Raw genomic sequence first — 21,244 nt, 5'->3', positions numbered from 1 at the left:
CAGCTGGCAGAGAGACTGGGAAATTAAGAAGGTAGCTGGGCACATTCTTCCTTAAACAAAACCAGAATTGAGTGGGTATGGGTTAGACAAATAACAGTGTCTGCTACATGCTGACAAGACTCATTCCAGAACTCCAAGGTCCTTCAGGAGGCAGTGTGTTGCCAAACTGCACAAAGAGCAGACCAGGTTATTCCCACATGTGTAGGGGTGCGTGTGTGCATGTATGTATGTGTCTTACCTAAAGAAAGAAGGAAAACCGATATTCAGTGAGCACCTCTGAGATCCCGCTGCTCTCATAATTACCTCATTGAATTCATTTCATTCTAATGATAACCTCTCAAGATAGGCCTTATTCACTTTGCTTTACAGATGAGAAACTGAGACTCAGAGAAGTTAAGCACCTTGCCTAAAGCCACAGAGCAAGTAAGTCCTGGGACTTGACTTGAATCCCACAACTGTCTGACACCACAGCCCACCCATTTGCTAGTGTACAACACTGTCTCTGCCAGCAAGTTACATCATATATGTCTGAAGGGCAAATAACGGAGGAGACGGAGTGCAAATGAGTTTGCATCAAAACTTGAAGGTACACAGTTAAAGACTCACGGGAGGGCAGGTGGAGAGTGACCTTCTGTGGGAGACAGAAGGCAGTAGGTATGCTAGTGGCCATGCCTGTGATCTCTCCCTTAACTGCCTCTCATGGACGAGAGGCAACAAACCAGGTACACAGGACCCCAAAGGGCCGAGTATTTAGAGATGGTTATCTTGGAAAGAGACTGGGGAAGACAACCCAGAGATTTTAGATGCCCACCTGAATCAGAAGTCTCAGAGTAAACCAAGGAGGTCTGTCCCCACCACGTGTAGAATAAACAGACAGGAAGTAGAAAGCCATCAAATTTAACCTGGATATTTATTTATTTAAATATTGCTCTAATTAAATGTGTAACAGATGTTACAAATTTATATTTATACTTAGTCATGTCCATTCATTCAACAGACCCTATACTAGGAATATAAAGATAAATAAATTAGACATAATCCCTGCTTTCAAGGAAGTCACAATCTAGAGGATATACAATGCCAGTATATCAAAGACCCCAAAATGTAACAGTATGCTCATATTTTTAAGTTCATTTCCTTGTCTCAGTCACATGAGATGAATTCTAGCTCTTCTGACTGCTGAGACTACAACAGCAATAGGTCGACATTCTAACAAAGTACTCAGAAAGCCATCAAAAGCCTTCAGAGTCCCCGACTTATAAACCCAAATCCATAAAGAGACGGAAAACAGGTCTAGGCAACGGTTCCCTTGGGACATAACGGAGCTCCATATGCAGACACACGAACAACAGATTATTGATGAATTTGGACAGATGAACTGACGGACGGATGATGGGTGGATGAAGACACCTTACCCACTACCTCCAGACTCAATCACAGCCATCAAGTTTAGAAAGCAAAAAAACCATAACAAAGCACTTGTCAGAGTGCTGCTTTACGCTCTAGATTTTGATTCTAAATAGGGCTTAGAGTCTTCAGAAGCAAGGGACGGCAAGTTACAGATGAGTGTTATTTCAGCGCACTACGTTTTTCCCGAGTAGGCAAATTTCCTGTTAGGCACAGAGGTAATCAGTACTTGGTCCAGTTATCGCACAGCATAGAAATATGTATGATTCTTGAACCAGAAGCTCTCAACCCAAATAAAACAAACTCTTGCCATCTCCAGATACTCCCTCCTTTGCCTATAAATGTTCTCTGTGTTCTCATAAGAGCCCAAGGAAACACTGAACAGAACGTTCTGTTCCAAAGGATACTAAACTTCTGTCAGCAAGGCGAAAACATTTGCTTCCTGAGACACTCTGCATCCTTTTCCTAAATTGGGAGGCAGGAAACAGGGAAAGAGAAGACCTGCCTGGGCCTGGATTAGATGAAGCCATCTGTTCCCAATCCAGAGGAGCCAGAAACACACACAGCACGTGCGTTCCCGCCCGAGGTCAAGCCCCAGACTGACTGATGCAAAGGAGGTCAGAGACTGGTGTCTCTGAATCACTGAGCCTGCCTTCAACCTGGGGACCTAATTCCCCTACAATATCCAACCTTTCCAAGGGCTGCGACCGCCACAAGCTCAAGTACATGTAAGTGCTTTGAAAACTGTTAAGAGCCTATATATTAATACCTCAATTAATTCGTGCCACAAATGCTCAGGGATGGCCTAATCTGTGCCATGCACTGGCCCATGCACTGTGCTGGGACGTGGTGCACGCAGCAGTGAACAGTCTGTAGGGAAAGCTAGGGCAGAAGACCCAGGTGGGGAGGACAGACTGGCAGGTGCAGAATCACAGACAGGAACCTGGCAGGTGAAGGGACCCCACAGCAGCTACCCTTTAATACCTGGGGAGGTGGGGTGGGAGGGGTGGGCTAGGAGAAGTGCAGATGTCAGGTCCTGGAGCCTGGGGAGAGCTGGCAGTGCTCCCCTCCTGAAGGAACTGCACCACATCCTGGGATCCTGATGCAGATTGGGGCATGGGAGTAAGGGGACACAATGGTATCCCCCTAAACTACGGTCCTGGAGCTCTGAACAGTCCCTGGGGATATGCCTGGTTTAGAACAGAGTCTCCTGAATTCTAAGATCTGGAGAGATGTAGGGACAGGGATCCAGACCTATCCAGCCTCAGTAATACCTCTCAGGGTATGAGTTCCAGAGAATTCATAGCTCCCATTAAAAAGGGGGCTTTTTTTTAAAACTTGGCTTAAATTAATTTTTTACAAGTCATTTTCTTGGAGTATTTCTTGTCCCCGTGCACTCTGACATGATCAGAATTCTGATCAAACCCCCTGACTGTACTAATTTTCTGGTGTTTGACATTCAACTTCTAAATCTGTTGTCACAGCATCAGCATCCCCTGCCTAAGTGATTTCTGAGGCTGGGGCTACACTCACATCCCTTGCCAAGGTGGGACCCAGAAGGCTCACTCATTGTTAGCCTTGCCCCATCCCCACATGTGACCTGCTAGGAAGAGCCTTTTGGAGACTCAAGCTTGTACAAAGCACAGCCAGGCCACGGAAGCCAAAATAAATTGATACTGTCCAGGCTGGGGTGGGAGGAAACAGCCCAGATACCTGCCTTCTTGGTTATCCAGGCAGATATGTAACAGGAGGCTGCCCTGAGTCCCTATACAGATCCTTCTACATAGTAACATTTAGGCAAGTATGAAGGACTTTCCCCAACACGACCTGCTATTGCATCACTGGGAAATCCAAAAGCAGGAATTCTCACCCTCTACAGACCCCATGGTCATTGTCATCATCTCTTCTGCCCCAACAGCACGGTTCCTCTACCTCCCAGAACTTCCCTAAATTGTTCTGAAACTATTTCTCCTTTCAGCTCATCCTAGGTCCTGAAACAATGATAATCACAATCAGAACCTCTGCTGTACAAGTAGATCTGCTTTCTCTTGCCACAAGCTCCTTCTTTTCAAGGAGGAGGAGCCCTAGGGGCTACTCTTCTGGGATTAGGAGAGGAACACAGCTTTCACCCCCACGACACCGCCACGATTGGGAACTGTCTCTCAGGTCTCTCTTCTCCCTTCGCCTCTAGACTGAAGAGATCTGGCTTGTTGTTCTGTTTTGGTTTTGGCTGCACTCCCAACCGATCTGAATATCTACTACTGTATATTCAACCAACTGCTTATTCTTGGCTTTATCTGACAGTGTTATATATTCCTCAAGTTAAATCATCAAAGTGACATTCCTGCCTCCTTCATGTCTAATTGCCACTTTTAGTTTTTAAACAGAGAAATCATCATCATCAAGATAATAATGATGATGACAATGATAATGATAAAATGGCGATTTTTTTTTAACTCAACCCTATTTCTATAGTTAAAATGGAGCTCGTTCAATTCTGCCTACACCTGTTACCATGTTGCGGCCCCTTCCTTTGCTCCGTTCTGCACAGGCCCAGGCTCCCAGTACAACCCTCGGATCAGAAGGAAGAGGCCTACCAACATTTTTCTAAGCAGCTGACTTTGTAGGGTGGCAGCCACTTGCTTTCTTTTGATTATAATTTCAATTTATTTTTTATTGTAATGCTATCTTTTCTTTTCAAAGCAATAGATAGCAGGGCAACGGAAGAACAGTCGACTTCAGGACAGATTACAAATGAATTCTTATCTTTAAGGAGCTAGGTCGGAAACTTGTGGCTATCAGAAAAGCATAATGTAGTGGTGCCAGTGTTTCGATAAACTTCAGAGAGCTAAGCGTGCTTACAGAGAGAAAGAGGAGAAAATCAGTGAGGACGTTAATTTTCTCACCTTGGAAAAATCTCATCAGAGAGGGCTGAGATATCAGTGAAGGAGTACCTTCTCTGAGCACCAAAGCACAGTGAAATTTAAACTGTGTGGATGTGCGTGGGTGTGCGCAGGCGTATTTTTCTTTTTCCAAAGGAAGCTGGCCTTTCAATGGACATTCAGTTTAGGTTAAGAACATAGTTTAATGTGAGTGTAAGAGCACATGTTCTAGGAACGATTTCAAATCCCTGCTCTGTCATCTATTAGCCATGTGGCCTTAGGCAAGATACCGAAATGCTCCAAATCCCACATTTTCTCACCAGCAATAGACACGACACGATATGAGTGCTAGAAGAATTACGCGTACATATGAAGTGCTTAGCACAGTACACGTACTAAGCATCTTAAACAGATTATCTCATCAAAATAAATCTTTTCTTTTGCCATTTTCAACATTATAAACTATGGTACATTTATATAATGGACAACCCTTTAAACAGAATAAGATAGATTCATCCAACATTTGACAAATAATTATTGAGAATCCAGACAAAAAGCTCTCATGTAACTTCCATTCCAGTTGGGTGAGACAGACAATAAACAAAAGAGGTAAATGAATTGTCTAATGTATTACAAGGCGGTAAATGATACAGAGACAAATAAAGGAGGGAGGGGGATGAGCAGTGGCGGGGAGGGGTCCTGAGAAGGTCACGTTTGTGGAGAGATTTCAAGAAGTGGCTGATGGAGTGGGCTGTGAGGATGTCTGGAAAGATGGCCCAGGCTGAGAGGACTGTCCGTACGAAGAGGCAGAAGCCTGATGGGCACATCTGAGGGACCCCACAGTCGCCTGTGTGCCTGGAGCTGCGGAAACAAAGGGTATAGCAGCAGAAGATGGGGACAGAAACCTATCAGCGGACTGATCATGTTGGGCCTTGCAGGTCATTGAAATGATTTTAGCTTTTTCTCTTAACAAACTGGGAAGTCATTGGAGTGTCTTGAGCAGAGGATTACCCAACCTGACTTACATTCTACAGAATTAGTTTAACCACCATGTTCAAAAGAGAACATAGGGGCCCGGAGATCAATGACGAAGCTATTAAAATAAAAGATGAGGATGTCCTGGACCCTTAGGGTGGCAACAGTGGAGGTGGTAAGAAGTGGATATTTTAAAAAATCTATTTGAAAGGAGAGTCAACATGATTATATACGGCACGTGAGAGAAAGGATTTTCTTTTTTGTTTCAGCAAATCAAAATATGGAGCTGCTATTAACTAAGACAGCAAATACTGCAGGAGGAAGGAGCAGATTTCGGGGGGAGATCAGGAGTTTGATCTGGGACATGTTGAACCTGATGTGCCTGTGGGCATCAGACTGGAACTGCTGAGTAGTCCTCACCTACTGAAGTTCAAGGGAGCAGTGCAGGCAGCCTGGCTAGAGGGAGCGAGGGAGATACACACACACACACATCCATCTGTGTGTACTTACATGAAAACATAGCTATGATATATAAAAGAGGGTACAAAATATTACGTAGAATATGATCTTGATTTTACATGAGTAAAATTTTAAAAGTAAGTTCGTATATGTATATAAAAAATAACTGGGAGGCCGGCCAGGTGGTGTAGTGGTTAAGTTCATGTGTTCTGCTTTGGCGGCCAGGGGTTCACAGGTTCAGATCCCAGGTGGGGACTTACCCAGCGCTTATCAAACCATGCTACCACAGTGTCCCACAGACAAAAATAGGGGGAAATTAACACAGAGGTTAGCTCAGCGACAGTCTTCCTCAAGCAAAAAAAGAGGAGGATTGGCAACAGATGTTAGCTCAGGGCCAGTCTTCCTCACCAAAAAAAGAAACAAAATTGGAAGCATATGCAACAAAAAGCTAATAGAACTGGGAATATGAGACACTTTTGCCATAACATTGAACTTTAAAGAAGCTTATATATTAATTTATAAGTTAAAAAATAAGGGCAGGAGAAGAGTACTGTTTGGGCAAACTATCAAAGCCACTAATTTCTAGCACAAACCTCTATCCGCTTCTCTGGACTGTAGTTATGACCGGGGGTCAGAGGGGAACCCTCAGCCTCAGTTTACCCTTCTCTCTCTTTTCACCTTTAGTTTTCCCCAATTAGTTGCTACCAAGTAGGCTTCAGAATGACCTGGAGACCCTGTGGTTACTTTCACAGAGCTGAACTCACAGAACAGGAAGAACCTGAATTCAAAGCCAAAGTCAGCAGTTACTCCAACAGTCCCCAGGACTAAGTTTTTCTTCTTTGCAGTTGCCAATTTAATTCTGAAGCTTTTTTCGGTTTAAGATCATGACATTTAGAATAACAAGGCCCTAAAAATTGTGTTCCTCTATATGCTTAATTTCTGGCTATAATGTAGTACTGAATACCAAGTGCATGAAGCTGAACGGGTATGGAAAGGTTAATATAAACTGCCTTTAAACTGCAGGCCTGGGGCCTTCGCCCTGTTACACAATAGGCATTAGAGAAAAATGTTCTTTCCTGGATGCAAAGATAAATCTCCTTTTCGCTGGGAGCCTCTGCAGCAGGATTCTTTTAGGATTTTCCCATTGAGATGTTACAGCTAGGAAGAACTCTTTATTCCATCTCTTTGGCACCACCTCCTGTTCCTGTTTAAACACATTTCCCCAACTCCACTTGTGATAAGTAATGAAATTAGACAACCGTCTGTCAACCCAGGACTTTCTTCCCCAGAATCTAGCCCTCAGGTTGAAATCACCATTTGAGCAAAGAAAATCATTGTAGACTATTTTTCTACTGCTCCAAATAGCTCAGCTGGAGGGAACTTGTTATTTCCTCCTTAGCACGCCCTGCTGGAAAGACCTGGCAGCACTCTTTCCTTCCCTGCCTGAACCAAATGCTCCTACCTCCCAGCACATGCCAGGCTGGTAAGGGTTACAGTTCCACAGCCTCCTCCAGAATTTGAGGTGGATTGGCTGGACCCACATCCCTTCTCTAAAAGCTTATTTGTAACAACAGAAGCAAAGAAGGAGCTGTCCTTAGAGATAGAACTGCTCTCGCTACTTTCGCCTCCAACGATGGAGAAGGAGGGAGTGGGAGAGAGCCTGTAGAATGCCTCAAAACATTGCTGGTGTGGGAAACACAAGGACATTCTCTGCCTGATGACTGACACTTCAAGAACTGGGCAAGTGACATCAGACCCATGAGAAACTAAATCTAATTCCCACCAAACTCAGCTACAGACCCTTTACCATTTTCAGGCTGAAGACTCTGCTGATGGTGACCTTAGGGTGTGCACACAGTGGGAACAAAGGCGTTAGCCTGGGAGTCAGGAGGCCCAGATGCCACCCCAGATCTGCCCCCACCCACTGTCTGACCATGGGCAAGATGCTTTCTCTCAATGGCCTCCGGTTTTCTCTTGTGGTAAATGGGGCCTGAACAAGGATCACTGGTGGTCAAAGTCTTTTCCTACAGATGCAATCTAAAGTGGTAAAGCATAAAAATGGAATCACTCCGGGGGAGGTCTGAGGCCCCACCCACTTAGCCTGCCCCTGGTCCTCATGGGGGAATCTGAGGCAACTCTGAGGAACACAAGGATCGGATCCCCTCAACATAGGATGGAAGAAGATAAGTGAGATCTTTCCCTGATCTGATATCCTACAGCTGCAAAATTCCCACCTCAGCAATGAGGGAGCTTCAGAGCCCTCCTCCAGATGGAGCAAGGCTTAAGCCCAGGCCATGGGGGAGGTTTTCATCTCCATGAAAGAAGGGAGGGGAGGCAGGGTGGGGCAGGATTGGGTTTGGAAGGGGAGAAGTGTTGGCTATTTTAAAAATGTATCTTAAAGACTCTAACTATAAGAGACCACTATTTTCCCCCTAGATTTTCAACCACTGTAAAGAAATTAAGAACTGAGTACCTCAGACAGTCCTCCCATTCTTCACTGAGGACTGAAGAAAAAGCAGCAGCAATACTCCGGAGCTAAAGAGTCAAGGTTAGATATAAGAAATAACTTCCTGACTGGGCTGGCTGTTGGGTACTGGAAAATACCAAGAGAAATTAGGAGGGATTTTTCCTGGAAGACTCTTAGAAAAAGCACAGAAAGCCAGGCTTAACACTAGATTTCAATTTCATCTTCCTCTGTTTAATAATTTTTTTTTGGACAATCATTACTCTATTCTCTATACTCTCAAGAGTAGACTGGCATCATAGAGATAAGAGAGATAAAGCAATTAAGTATCTTGTCCAAGGTCATGAGGTAATTTAGAGGTATGAGAGGAAATAGTGAGAGATAGTAAAGGAGGATCCCACTCTCCAGCATCTCTTCAGGGGCCACATCAAAGGAGAGATGCCAGAAAAAACGAAGAACAAAAAACCAACCACTAGGCTTTGCCTTCCCAAAAATGCTCTTGAAACGAGACACTTCTGATTTGCAAGAGCTGGGTATGTTATAATTCAAAAGACCAAAGGCTGGAAGAAGCAGGGCACTCAAAGATTCGAAAGAGAATGAGTTAGATCCCGACCTCACACACCTTCGACACTCAGGTCCAGTGCCGATCAAAGTTGGGGCTACAGGAAGGAGAAGAGGTAGAGCAAGTGAGTCCCGAGGAAAGCTTCTGCCCCCCACAGCTCTCCCTGGCTCCATCCCACCTCTGAGTCCTGTGAAGAGAAGAGGCATTTGTGAAAACCCTGAGAGGCGGGGAGCCCCAGCAGCAAAGAGGACCTGTGTTTTGCTACCAATATGAAATCCAATTTGAGGCAAGCATCATAAAAACATCCTCTGCATAGAACAGAAATGGCTGCCAGGTAAATCCAAGGAGAGAGGGCTTGAGACAGCAACCTCACCACAGTCTTTCTTGACACCAGAAGGTCATAAAAGGGCATCCTCAAGTTTTCTGTGGCCCTGAAAGGGTCAGGGAAGGGCTGTGTGAGGACCAGGAAGCCCAGAAAGGTGGGACATAGAAGAAAGAGGACTCAGTATGACCTTAATGGACATGGTGAGCAGAGGTCACAGATGGGATCTCAAACATCTCTTGTTGGATGCAGTGAGGATGAACATTGCTGCCAAACCAAGTGAAGATGGCAAGAACTCCACATAGGTGGATGCCAAAGAAAGACAGACAACACCAGGAGCTATTTTCCACCATTAGTGCAACTCATAAGCCCCCATCCAATCCCTACTTCCTAAAATTTGGATACAACCCTGAATTAACAGAATTTACCTGGAAGTTACTACATTAATGTTTTATTACCAGATGGAACCAAGGTTCAAAACAGAGATACGATTGAAAAAAATATCAACAACAATAACAATGCAACATTTTTGACACACCTGCATCTGTGAGACTATGAAAGCTTTCACAAATGTCTGCAACAGGCACAGAAACAAGACTGCTCCCGAGACAGTCCAGAGCCACGAGGCGTCTCATGAAGGTAGAGACTACCATTCCCACTGCCTGCAGCTTCTGGAAGGGGTGGCCAACAGGTAAGGGAAAGTAGACTGCACGCTCACTCCTCCTCCTCTTCCTTCCACTCGCACAGCTAAGTTGCCAAAAGAAAGACGCCCTTCATCTCCCTCCCATCTCTCCCTTGCACCCATCCCCTCCTCTTCACCCCCGCTGCTACAACCTCAGTTCAGTGCTCATTGCCTATCACACACTGTCATGAGAGCTGCATGGAGAGAACTGTCGGATCAAAGGAAAAGGTCAGCCTTCCCTTGATTGATTTTGCCCAGGTAAAGTGTTATTAATTTAAATGTTTCATTTCACTTAATGACCCTGGGGATTTATCAATGCCCTCACTGCCCATAATATGTCCTTATTCTCTAGGGAAACACCTATCAAATCTGTATTAAATAGTCAAGGATTATACCCTGATAGGGGATTATACTCTCCTCCATTAGGATATTACTGGATATATAATAAATTAACTACAGTTGGCCCTCTGCATCTGCAAGTTCCACATCCGTGGATTCAACCAACTATGGATTGAAAGGCCTACGATGGTTGCATCTGTACTGACCATGAACAGAATTTTTTCTTGTCATTATTCCCTAAACAATACACTATAACAACTATTTACATTGTTTTAGGTATTATAAGTAATCTAGAGATGATTTGAAGTATGTGGGAAGATGTATGTAGGTTATAAGCAAATACTATACCATTTTATATAAGGGACTTGAGCATCCTCGGATTTTGGTAGCTGAGGGGGTCCTGGGACCAATCTCCTGTGCATATCGAGGGATAAGTGTACAGCTATTCAATCTTAGCAACAAGTAGTTTCTGCTTCCCCTCATGTTTATATGAAAACTCTGCTGTAACTAACAGCCCAGAAATTGAGTCTGTAACCAAGAAGGACAGTCTCAGAGCCTCATGTAAAAAGCTGTACTAAGTTTCATCAATACTTCCAGAAACAGACTCGTTATAGGCTTCCAAGGTGATGTCAGAGACTGAGTGTGGAGTTCCAGGACTTTTTTCAGTCCAGAGGCAGATGACTTCATAAAAGCAAACTGTTGACCCAAGAGCCAGCGGAACAAAAAAAAAATGACACGGGACTGAAGGAACTGATGAAGGAAATATAATTTTGATTATTTGTTTTGGAATAGTGTTGGTATTATTATTACTACTATTATTGTTATTATTTTGGTGAGGAAGATTGGCCCTGAGCCAATATCAGTGTCCAATCTTCCTCCACTTTGTATGTGGGACGCCTCCACAGGATGGCTTGATGAGTGGTGTGTAGGTCCATGCCCAGGATCTGAACCCGTGAACCCCTGGCTGCCGAAGCAGAGTGCGTGAACTTAACCACTACACCACTGGGCCAGCCCCTGGTATTATTTTTTATTGGTATCATTTCTGATAGGAATATGAGGAAGTCCTTTCTCTTTCTTGCTGATCTATCTCTCACTATCAACTTAGTGGTCTATGTTTTACAAATATTTTGAAAGGAAACACTTTTAAATGGTAATCTTGTTCTCACTGACCTCTCAGAATTCAGGAACAACATTGTCTTCTGAGTCTACTTTTAATTGCAATGTAGTTACTTGGATAGGTTCAATAAGAATTTGTTGTAATTTTACCAGTACATAATTGAACAAACAGATGGTGCAGTCAAGGCCATACCTGGAGCGTCATATTTGAGAGTGAATCTCATTTAATCAGGCATGATAAGCCCACCATTAAGAAATAAGGGTTGTACTTCATTTGGAGAACCACAAAGCCCTCCCAGAAAACTGGTCTGTTGCCTTATTATGGCAGTTCAGGAAACCTTTGCGGATTGGGAGGCCCTCAGGAGAGATGAATTCAATCCCTTTTATAGATAGTACAGGCAAAATGGCAGCGATGACTTTCTTGGTTTGGTTTCCTCACCTCAGAATAGAAGAGTAAATAAAAGCAATAAACAATATGCCTGAAATAATAGAGGCTATTGGAATTTCCTAAGAAGATTCTTAAGAAATCTCCAGACAGACAGAAGTTAATTTTCTGGACTTCATAGTTGCTCAGCACGACAGGGCTTTTAGGTTTTCTGACCACACTACAAGGAGGCTTATGGATATTAATTAACATTTCTTACTGCAATTACATAAATGAATCAGGCCAAAATGCAATGAGCTCGGTTTTTTGGTAATCAAGAGTAATCTGTGGAGACTATTTGTGACCACACTGCTTTACGGTTTACAATGCCCTTCCATGTCCTGGGTTAAATCTCCCAAAAAGCCTTTTAACACACTATTCCCATAGTTAATGCCGCAAACAGAGTTAAGACTTGAGCATCTTCATCTTTGTGCACTGGAAAAGACAACACAGCTCATGAAGAAGCACCTATTCACACCCTATTCACCCTCCTCCATTACAAACAGCTGCTGGTTTTAGAAGACACGTGTGTGCATGCACACCCCCCCACACACACACGCGCACACACAGACATGTAGCATTTTCCATGGAACATCCGGCTAGAACTGAGAAAGCCCAGCTCCACAGAAGGCAAATGCAAACTTCTATATCGGGTCTCATTAACAAAGGCTCAAAAAGGGGTTGAGACCAGTGGGACGACGTTACATTCTCCATCATGAAAACATCCAAACATGCCTAACCTTTCCTGCATTCTCAGCCATGGAAGAGACACCACTGCCCCGGGGGAGGTGTTCTCCTTTCATCTGTCCCCTGGCTCTGCACTGCATTCCAAGCAGAATATATTAATAAAGAAATGCTTTTTGGGGGGAATACTCTCCACTGTTGTGACATCTCTGCAGTCTCTGTTTGAAATTTGGGCTTGAGAAGTTCAAAGGATTTGGAGATTAGAGTGCAAGGAAGACCAAGATGTACCCCAGGGCATGCCCTCATCTTAGATGCTGAAAAGCCCGCCCTGCCTACACCACAGCCAATTTGACCTCTAAAAGAACCTAGTGCATATCTTGGTCTAACAGAATTATTTTCAAAGACTCTCAGCTCTTCGTTTTCTTTTTAATGGGAGCTGAAGGCGGTTCAGTTTAGAGTCCCTAAACAAGCTGTCGTACTTGCCAAGTGAGTGCCCCCAAGCCCCGCCCGCCTGGGCTGAAACAGCTCTGTTAAATGCCAAGTTCCCGGCCTCTGGGGCAGAGCTTGGTCACATCAGCGCCCCCTGACCTCCCGTCCCTCCTTCAGGGAGTCTCCTGTGACCCCCGCTCACCATTCTTCTCTGCCTTGTGTTTTGGAGGTTCCGGCTCTGGGAGGCATGGACAGGGCCCATCACAGAGGGTGGTGAGGCTTTTGCCAGTAGAACAGGCGTGGAACTCCAACTTACACTGCAAAAGAGAGACAGGACAGGCCTTCAGAATGCAGCCAAGCAGACCCCTCTCCTTGGCTTCCTTAGGAAACAGCCAGCGCCCCTCTAACCACAGTTAGGCTTACAGGAGCAGAGACAGAGAATGAAGTTCATCCAGTTAAAAGCCTGAATTACAGAATACCAAATAAGAGATGGCCTTTTACGGTTTTCCAAATGTATAGGATGACGTCTAAAAACACTGCAGAAGCACTGGGAGGCTGACTTTAATCAATGATAAACAACTCTAATTATTCATAAAATAAAAGTATTAGTATGACACTTAACATCTGTGGAGTCCCATAGGACCCACCAAGACCGCCCCCGCACAGCAGAAGGCTGCTTCTCCACACTTCCTTACTCCCACGTGGGGAAGCTCTGCCCGTGTAGCACTCCTGGTCCCTCTCAGCTGCTCACACGCTCTTCCTGGGGAGGAAGAGTAACAGTCTCTCTCCTACGTTTGGATGGTACATGCGAGGCCCAGCCCCTTCACCCTGGTAGCAAGTGAGGAAGGGAGGCTTTTGCTTCAACTGTCCAAAACCTCAGTTTCACACAGTCTCCCCACCCCCTACCCCTCGCCTAGGATGCCTGTGGCAGTCTAACAAGCCTGTGACTGGCTGAAAGTGTCCACAGAATTCTCAGATTCAATATTAGAAGCCCCAAAGCCACACCCTCTTGTTGATCCTTTATCAATAACAATGGCATTTTGGCCACTTTCCGCCAGCTCTTTACTCTCAAGTCTCAGTTGATTCAGAACACAAGAAGAACAGAAAGATGTTACTTATAGATGAAAAAGGCCACAACAATTAGTAGAATTTTTATTATTCTTATGTTATAGAATAAGAAACTGAGACACAGAGAGGGTAAACAACTTGCAAAAGATCATGATGCTCACAGGTGTGGAGCCAGGATTCAAAGCCATGTCTGACCCCAAGGATAAGCACCTACGGGTCGCACATCACTACTTCTGTCACGTGGATGGGCTGGAGAGAACAGACATCCTGTCCTGTACTCTTAATTATGCAGCTTTGCTATTGGCTTGGGTCTGAATTGTCTGAGAGTTCCCTCCCTTCTTACCTTCAAGATTCTCGAGATCAAGGTCTGTGTGTAATCAGTCCTCTGCAAAGGCCCACGGGCCCAGGACCATGTTAGCATCTGGTGGAGGTTCAAAGGAAGAGGAGATAGGCAAAATTTGCTGAGCACCCACTGTGCGTGGGGGATCTTTTAGAAGAAAGAAAGGAGGAGATATGGTCCCTGCCCTTGGAAAACACAAATGCATACCTTTGAAAAAGGCCACCAGCGTCTGCAAAGCAACACATGAGTGCAGATGAATACTGGCTCATTGTGAGAGGAGGAGCTATTCAGTCCCATACCGATTACAAACCAAGGGAAATAGTGCTTTCAACCTACCGGAGTCACTCTTGTGTAACTCCAACTGTCACCCACACAGTCACTGGCTACCCTTGCAGAGATGAGCAAGTCAAGCCTACAGAGGGCTGGCTTCCTCCTGATGCAAAATCCCCTTCTGCACAAATTTGTCAGATGTCTAGATTGTGCCCAGTGTGGTAGTCGGAGTTGTGGGGCTACTTTAAAGGAGGTCATGGCCTAGGCTGCAAACCTCAGCTCTCTTGATAAGGATGCAAAAAGAACATGTCCTTCTAAAGCCACGCAGACGTGACCACGAGGTGAGGCGGGATACATGTGTATGTAGGGATGCAGCACCAAAGAGACCTGCAGGTGTAGCACGTGCCTGCAGACACTCCAAAGGGATGCAAGGTAAGCCAAGCAGAACACTGAAAGGTGGAAGGTGGGTCCCTAGTATAAGAAGCTTCTTTTCAAATAGCATAGCAGGGGCCAGCCTGGTGGTGTAGTTGTTAAATTCATGCACCCTCCTTCGGCAGCCCCGGGTTTGCAGGTTCAGATCCCAGGTGTGGACCTACACATTGCTCATCAAAACAGACTGTGGCAGCATCCCACATACAAAATAGGAGAAGATTGGCACAGATATTAGCTCAGCAACAATCTTCCTCACCAGGAAAAAAAAAAAAAAGCAGCACAGCATATGTGCACATGTCCAGGCTGGAGAGAAGACCATGGTGGCCAGCCCCGCCACCTCCTTCTCCCCTGGGCTAGTTCTCTGGAACAATCCTCAGTTTCAGACCAGTGGTTCTCAAACTATTTTCTCAACAGAATCCGCAAAGCTAATTTGGGAGGAAACATATATTTTATAAGTAAACTTATTTTATAAAGTTAAAAATTATTACATTTACTTACTAGAAAGCCTTATCATACTGTTACTGTGATTGCCTGTTTGTGTCTGTGATAGATTATAATATTCTTCCCAAACATTCTCTGGCCTCTCCAAAGAGGAATGTACATTTCGCTCATCACCCCGTGGGAAAGTTGACTTCCCCTTCCTGATGACATTGGTTTTGGCCACATGACTTGCTCTGGCCAGTGGATTGTGAGTAGCAGTGATGCAGGCCAGGTTTGAGCCGATGTTTTAAGACCCGCTGCTTGGGTTCATCTCTTGCTCTTTTCCCTCTACCATGAAAATGACATGTGCCAGATAAGGGCTGCTCCTTCTGCCTGGGACCCAGAAGGCAGAAGACACGCAACAGGGCTGAAGCTAACCCACAGTCAACAGGCAACATGAACAAGGAATGAATGTTTGCTGTTGTGAGCCACTGATGCTTGGGGATCATTTGTCACCACAGTATAATTCAGCAAAAGCTGACTAACACAGCAACTGACTTCCCACCAGACCATTAAGTACTTAACATCTGGAAAAGGCCTTAGTCACTGTCTTATCCCTGGCATGATATGACACACATATACTCCTGGCACATAGTAGGCCTCTGTTCTGGCCACCAGGAGCTACCAATCTGCCTGCAAAGGGGAATGCAGGTACTGGAGCTCAGTATTCAAGAGGTTCATGGTGAACCATCCTTGACCCGCACCTGCTCCCTGAGCCCTCTTTTAGAGCCCCACCTTCCACACTCTGCCTTTCAGCCTCCCTGCTCACCTCTCTCCATCACTGGAGTCAGAGTCTTGTCCATCTGCTTCTTAGATGCCCAGAGCACCTGTTCCCCGGGGTGGCCTTTCCTCTCCCAGGGGCCCCTGTGGACTGTCATTCTAGTAACTCAGCTCCCTTGGCTGGCCCAAGGATCTCCTCTCCTGTACAGCCACTGTCGCAATCTGTGGGAATGATTAGGATTATTTTGGGCTGGTTACTTTTAAAAACTGCTGACGGGAAGGAAACTCTGAAGGGTGGAATTTGCTTGCCCTTTGTTGAGAGACATTTGCATTTGTGAAGGAAGTCTCCATCTGTGGGGGTGTCTCCCTCTCTGCACCAGGAGGAAGAGGGGATGACCTTATCTCTAGAAACTCTTAATGAGGAAGGCAAGGACTTAAGTCTGCATAATAATCTTACTCTTGTTTACTGTACTTGTCTGGTAACCTCATGTAACTGACTCCCCCCACCACCAACATCCTCTTTTGTCTTTAGCTAAAGATAATATTTAAGGTGGTTGCTTCAGCCATTTACTTAATCTGATCTGATTCTTATCTAAAGTTATAGGACCACCCAATAACCAGACCCCACCTGCACTGATACCATTTTAATGACTTTTTTAACATATTCTTTCCTTTGTCTTGTAAAGAGATAACTCACATACCTATGCCTTAAATTTAGCCCTACCCTCAACCCATGTTTGCAGCTCTTACTGCCCATGGGTCCTCTCCCCATGCTATTCCATACTCTTCTCTGAATAAAAGAGCACTACTGCCTGACCTTGTGAGTCCAAGAAATCTTTCTTTCGACTCCTCGACTCACCAAGCCCACATCAGGAACAGCTGGGCCGCTTCTTTTTATCTTCCAGGACAACATGCGGCATTTGAATGAAGCTCAAAGGGCTAAAATTCCATTTTCTATAAAGCTGCAAACATGCTATTTAGAGACACACATACATGTGGTAAAAGATGGTGGTGTGAAAAGACACAGGGAAAAGATGGCCGTCTACAAGGAACACCTGGGGCCAGCAGAAGCCAGAAGAGAGGCACAGGACAGATCCCCTCACAGCCTCAGAGGAACCAACCCCCCACCCCTGATTGCACACTTTTACCTCAGAGCATAAGTGTCTGTTGTTTAAGCCTCCCGGTTTGTGGCACTTTATGATAGCAGCCCTTGCAAACAAATACACCTTCTACCAGACTTTTTTTTTTTAAAAATGATAGTGTCTAAGGAATGGAAATGGCTTGTCTTCAGTTTATAAAGCAAGATCTTTGTGCCAAGATGGCTCAGTTCTCCTGGAAAGAAAGAAAAAAACATGGTACAGCAGCCTCAGAATATGGGACAGTTGGACATACAGAACTCGGCCAAGTTACACTCATGCCCAGAAAAGCGGAAACAGGAAAAATTCCAGTCTTTATATTGATTTGCTGATAAAGCAGTTAAATAAATAATTAACCATAACTATGTAAAAGAGGAGAGTCGAGAAAGTAGGAAATTAGTTAAGGACTTTTATTTATTTATTTTTGCTGAAGAAGATTTGCCCTGAGCTACCATCTGTTGCCAGTCTTCCTCTGCTTTGTAGGTGGGTTGCTGCTATAGCGTGGATGCCAATTAGTGGTGTAGGTCCTCACCTGGGCTCCAAATCCAGGCTGCTGAAGTGGCGTGCGCCAAACTTAACCACTAGGCCATGGGGCCAGCCCCCCCGGCCCCCGTTAAGGACTTTTAAACATTATACTGGAACCCATATTCATACAAACACAAATATAAACATAAGTACAAACCCTGGAAGCTTCTAGATCCCTTGACCTGTTGGAACAGAAATGCCTTCCCCAATCATCACAGAAACACAGGAGACAGAGAGAGCCAAAGTTTTCACGAACGGGCAGAAATATTAAAAATGTTGACCTACTTAAAAATAAATGTGCTAGCAGATTTCCCAACCAATCTTTCCTTCCGTTTGCATAACACACCAACACGTCCGAATGAGTGAATGTTTTCCTGCAAACGGCCGGTAAATCTTTCTCTTCTGTGACTTGTAAAGAAAAACTAATAACCTCTCTCTGGTCCGCTGCTCTCGCAGGCCTCTACCACACCACACGCTTCGCTTTGCCTTGCATGCTTTGGGTATTATTTTTAACATTTTATTTAAATTGCTTTCGCCACTGTATTTCATCAACCTATCATCTATTTTTAAGCCAGACTGTTGACAGTTCACAGTTGACAATTTTGTTCACAGTTGATGAATTCTGATTTGTTTTTATTCCCCTCAAATCACGTCAGAGAAGTAGGGGATGATCCCACGGCTCTGCTGGCTTTAATGATTGGGCCCAGAGTAAGTGGCTGCTGGCTGCACAGCTTACCCCTGGTGGACGGTGGAACAGCGTCTGTCTCTGCCCAGGCCTGGAGTCTCTCAGGGGCATCTGGAGGAGCCGTGAAGAGAAATAGGGGAAGGAGCTTTGGTCTCATTCAGAGCTTTATCAAACGTGCATTCAGACATGTGTTCCTTTTTGCATTCAATGACTATTTATTGGACAACTACTGTGGGCCACGCCCTGGTCTAGGCTCTGAACCAACGAGACAAAGGGCCTGTTCTTATGAAGTTTATATGGCAGGTGCTGAGGAGGGCTGTGGAGAGACACAAAGGGGAGTAAGAGACAGAGAATAATGGAAAGGGGATGGTATATTATATGTGGTGATCAGGAAATCTTCTGGCAAGATGACATACATCTGGGCAGAGAACAGAATAAAGTGAGCCATGAAGCTGTCTGGGAAGGGGGGGGGGGGGGCGGTTCCAGGTAAAGGGAAGTGTAAAGGCCCTGAGGTGGAAGATGCTGACTGTGCTTGAGAGAGAGCAAGGAAGTCAGTGTGGCTGGAGAGGAACGAGCAGGGAGGAGGGTGGAAGAGACCATCTCAAATGAATTGCTGGTTGGCCTTCTCAAGAAGGCTTGTGTGTGACTCCGGGCTCAGCCTTTGTTCTTATTCATTCATTCATTCTCTCTCTCTCTCACACATACTTTTCTGACTTCAGAGTTCCAAAGAAGGCAGAACCTTAAACTTTAAAACTAAGTTGCTAATAATGTGAAAAAGGAAAAGCTCTTCTTTCCAAAATAATGCTAGCTAAATAAATTTAGAAGAAATGCTAGAGTTAGAAAATCATCATTTTGCAACTCCATGTTTAATAATTGAGTCAGGAAAGGATCGTTTGATGTTTACTAAAAACATTGGGAGAAAGTTATTGAGGAACAGGACACCTACATGATCTCAAAGGGTCACCCCACAGAATACCTAGTTTTTACAAGAGGAAAAAGTACATTTTTAATAAAAATATATGGCAGTCACCTCTTACTTAACAAAGGACCAAGGAGCCAATTTAGTACCACCAGTAGTGGGACCACCTGGCAGGCACCTGCGCATGTGCTAGAAAAGGAAGTACACAATAGTGCCTATGAGGTATTGGTGCCAAAAACGCTTACCCTGAATCTATTCATTAGGAAACAAATCCAAAATTGAGGAAATTTTATAAGATAACTGCCTGAACTCCAAAAATAAACAAAAAACCCTTGGGGGGAGCAGGGCATTGTTCTAGATTAGAAGAAATTAAATAGATGAAACAAATTCAATGGCTGAGACTTGACTGGATCTTGAGAAATAATTATACAAAGCTATAAAAGACATTCTGGGGAAAAATTGTGATTTTAACGTGGACTTTATATAAGGTAATATTATTGAATTGTTGTTCCCGTAGGTGCAACAATACCTACTACAGCGGTGGTATAGGAGGACGCCTGTTTTCTTTCGTAGGGGTGAGGTGTCACGTCTGCAAATTATTTCTAAATGGTTCAGAGGAAAAAGTGCAAAAAGAGAGAGTGCAAACGTTGCATAACGTTAACAACTGCCAAATCTTGATGATGGGTATACAAGTATTTATCGCATTATTCTTTAAACTATTCTGTATGTTTAATAATCATTAAACCAATATCTACGGGGGAAAAACGTAACTTGCTTTGCCTGGTGGTGCTAGGAAAATTCTTCCCAGAAATCACTCCTATTTGCTCCCTGGAACAGCTCCCTCTGCGAGCCCACCATCCATCTCCTGCAGTGACTTTTCTCCTGCGCTTCCCCACCAGAGGGCGGGCTCTTTGGGGGCAGTGAGGAGCCTGTTGCCACTGTCTGTGGCACCTGGCCCAGAATTGTAAAGAGCAAGTCTTCCACGGGGATTTGTTAGACAAATGATTGAGTTCTCCTGAAGCACACGTTCTCTTAATCGATGTAGGCACACGCCGATGAGGCGCACTGCGCTGTAGCGTTTTTGGTCTTGCAAAGACACCCTTTCATTTTATGTATGGGGGTACTGAGGCTGGAGGAAAACAGGCATCTTGGCTGAGGTCATTCTCTTAAGTAACTTCCTTACCTTCTCCTGACCTTGTTTATCTTGTCAACAGTTTAGCAAACCGTTTGGCGAATGAGGAGGCAAATTTCAGTCCCGTTCATGTACAGATTGTCCCAGGTTTGCTTTTAGAGGTGAGGATGAACAAACTTTCTCTAATTTGTGTAAGAAAACCAGTAGAAAGTCCTGCACAGGAAATACCAAAGGAAAGGGGTAAGACTCCAGGCGAGGGAGCCTAAGAAAAAGACGCCGTCTCCCAAAAGGTGGGAGTTCATGGGACCAGTCACAACTCTGAGCCCACTGCCACAGCCTTTGACTTGCGGAGCCCTCCATGCGATGCATCCAACAGTGACTCGACTCCAGTGAGGAGAGCCCCCCTCCGCCCTGTACACCCTCCAGGCTCATCTCCACGACTCCCAGTCCTGGTCCATGCTTTCTGCTCCCCAACATCACACTCCAGGGGCGTCCTTGCCTCACCTCCGCTGCTTCTCACTTTTAGGACTTTGCCTGCTGTGCGCTCTGTCTAGAATCCTCTTAAGCCTGGGTCATCTTTTGAAATTTGAAATCTCTGTGCGAGTTTTCCTCGATCTGAGATTTGGGGCAACAGTGCAGATCAGGAAGGACTTGGAGTTCCCAGGCCCTGCTTCCCGTCAGCCTCTCAGGGACACGGCAGACTTGGTGGAGGAAGGATTGCCAGGTACACATCAGGAGAGGTGGGACCATGCACAGCCTCATCAAGCATGGCCGGGAGGCAGCAGAGTCCCA

The 21,244-nt window shown here is 45.0% G+C and overlaps 1 protein-coding gene across 1 annotated transcript in view; it reads right to left on the bottom strand.

Annotated features, from left to right (window-relative positions):
- SPOCK1 (SPARC (osteonectin), cwcv and kazal like domains proteoglycan 1) overlaps nt 1-21,244 on the bottom strand; it is a 470,219-nt gene that overhangs the window by 73,616 nt on the left and 375,359 nt on the right. The window contains exon 6 of the mRNA XM_001918180.6: nt 12,948-13,062. Within this exon, the coding sequence (XP_001918215.1) occupies nt 12,948-13,062 (115 nt within the window). The remainder of the gene's footprint in view (nt 1-12,947; nt 13,063-21,244) is intronic.

Source organism: Equus caballus, chromosome 14, assembly GCF_041296265.1.
Source record: "Equus caballus isolate H_3958 breed thoroughbred chromosome 14, TB-T2T, whole genome shotgun sequence".
Classification (NCBI taxonomy): Eukaryota; Metazoa; Chordata; class Mammalia; order Perissodactyla; family Equidae; genus Equus; species Equus caballus.
Note: the sequence above shows the minus strand (reverse complement) of the source record. Positions and strands in the feature narration are given on the sequence as shown.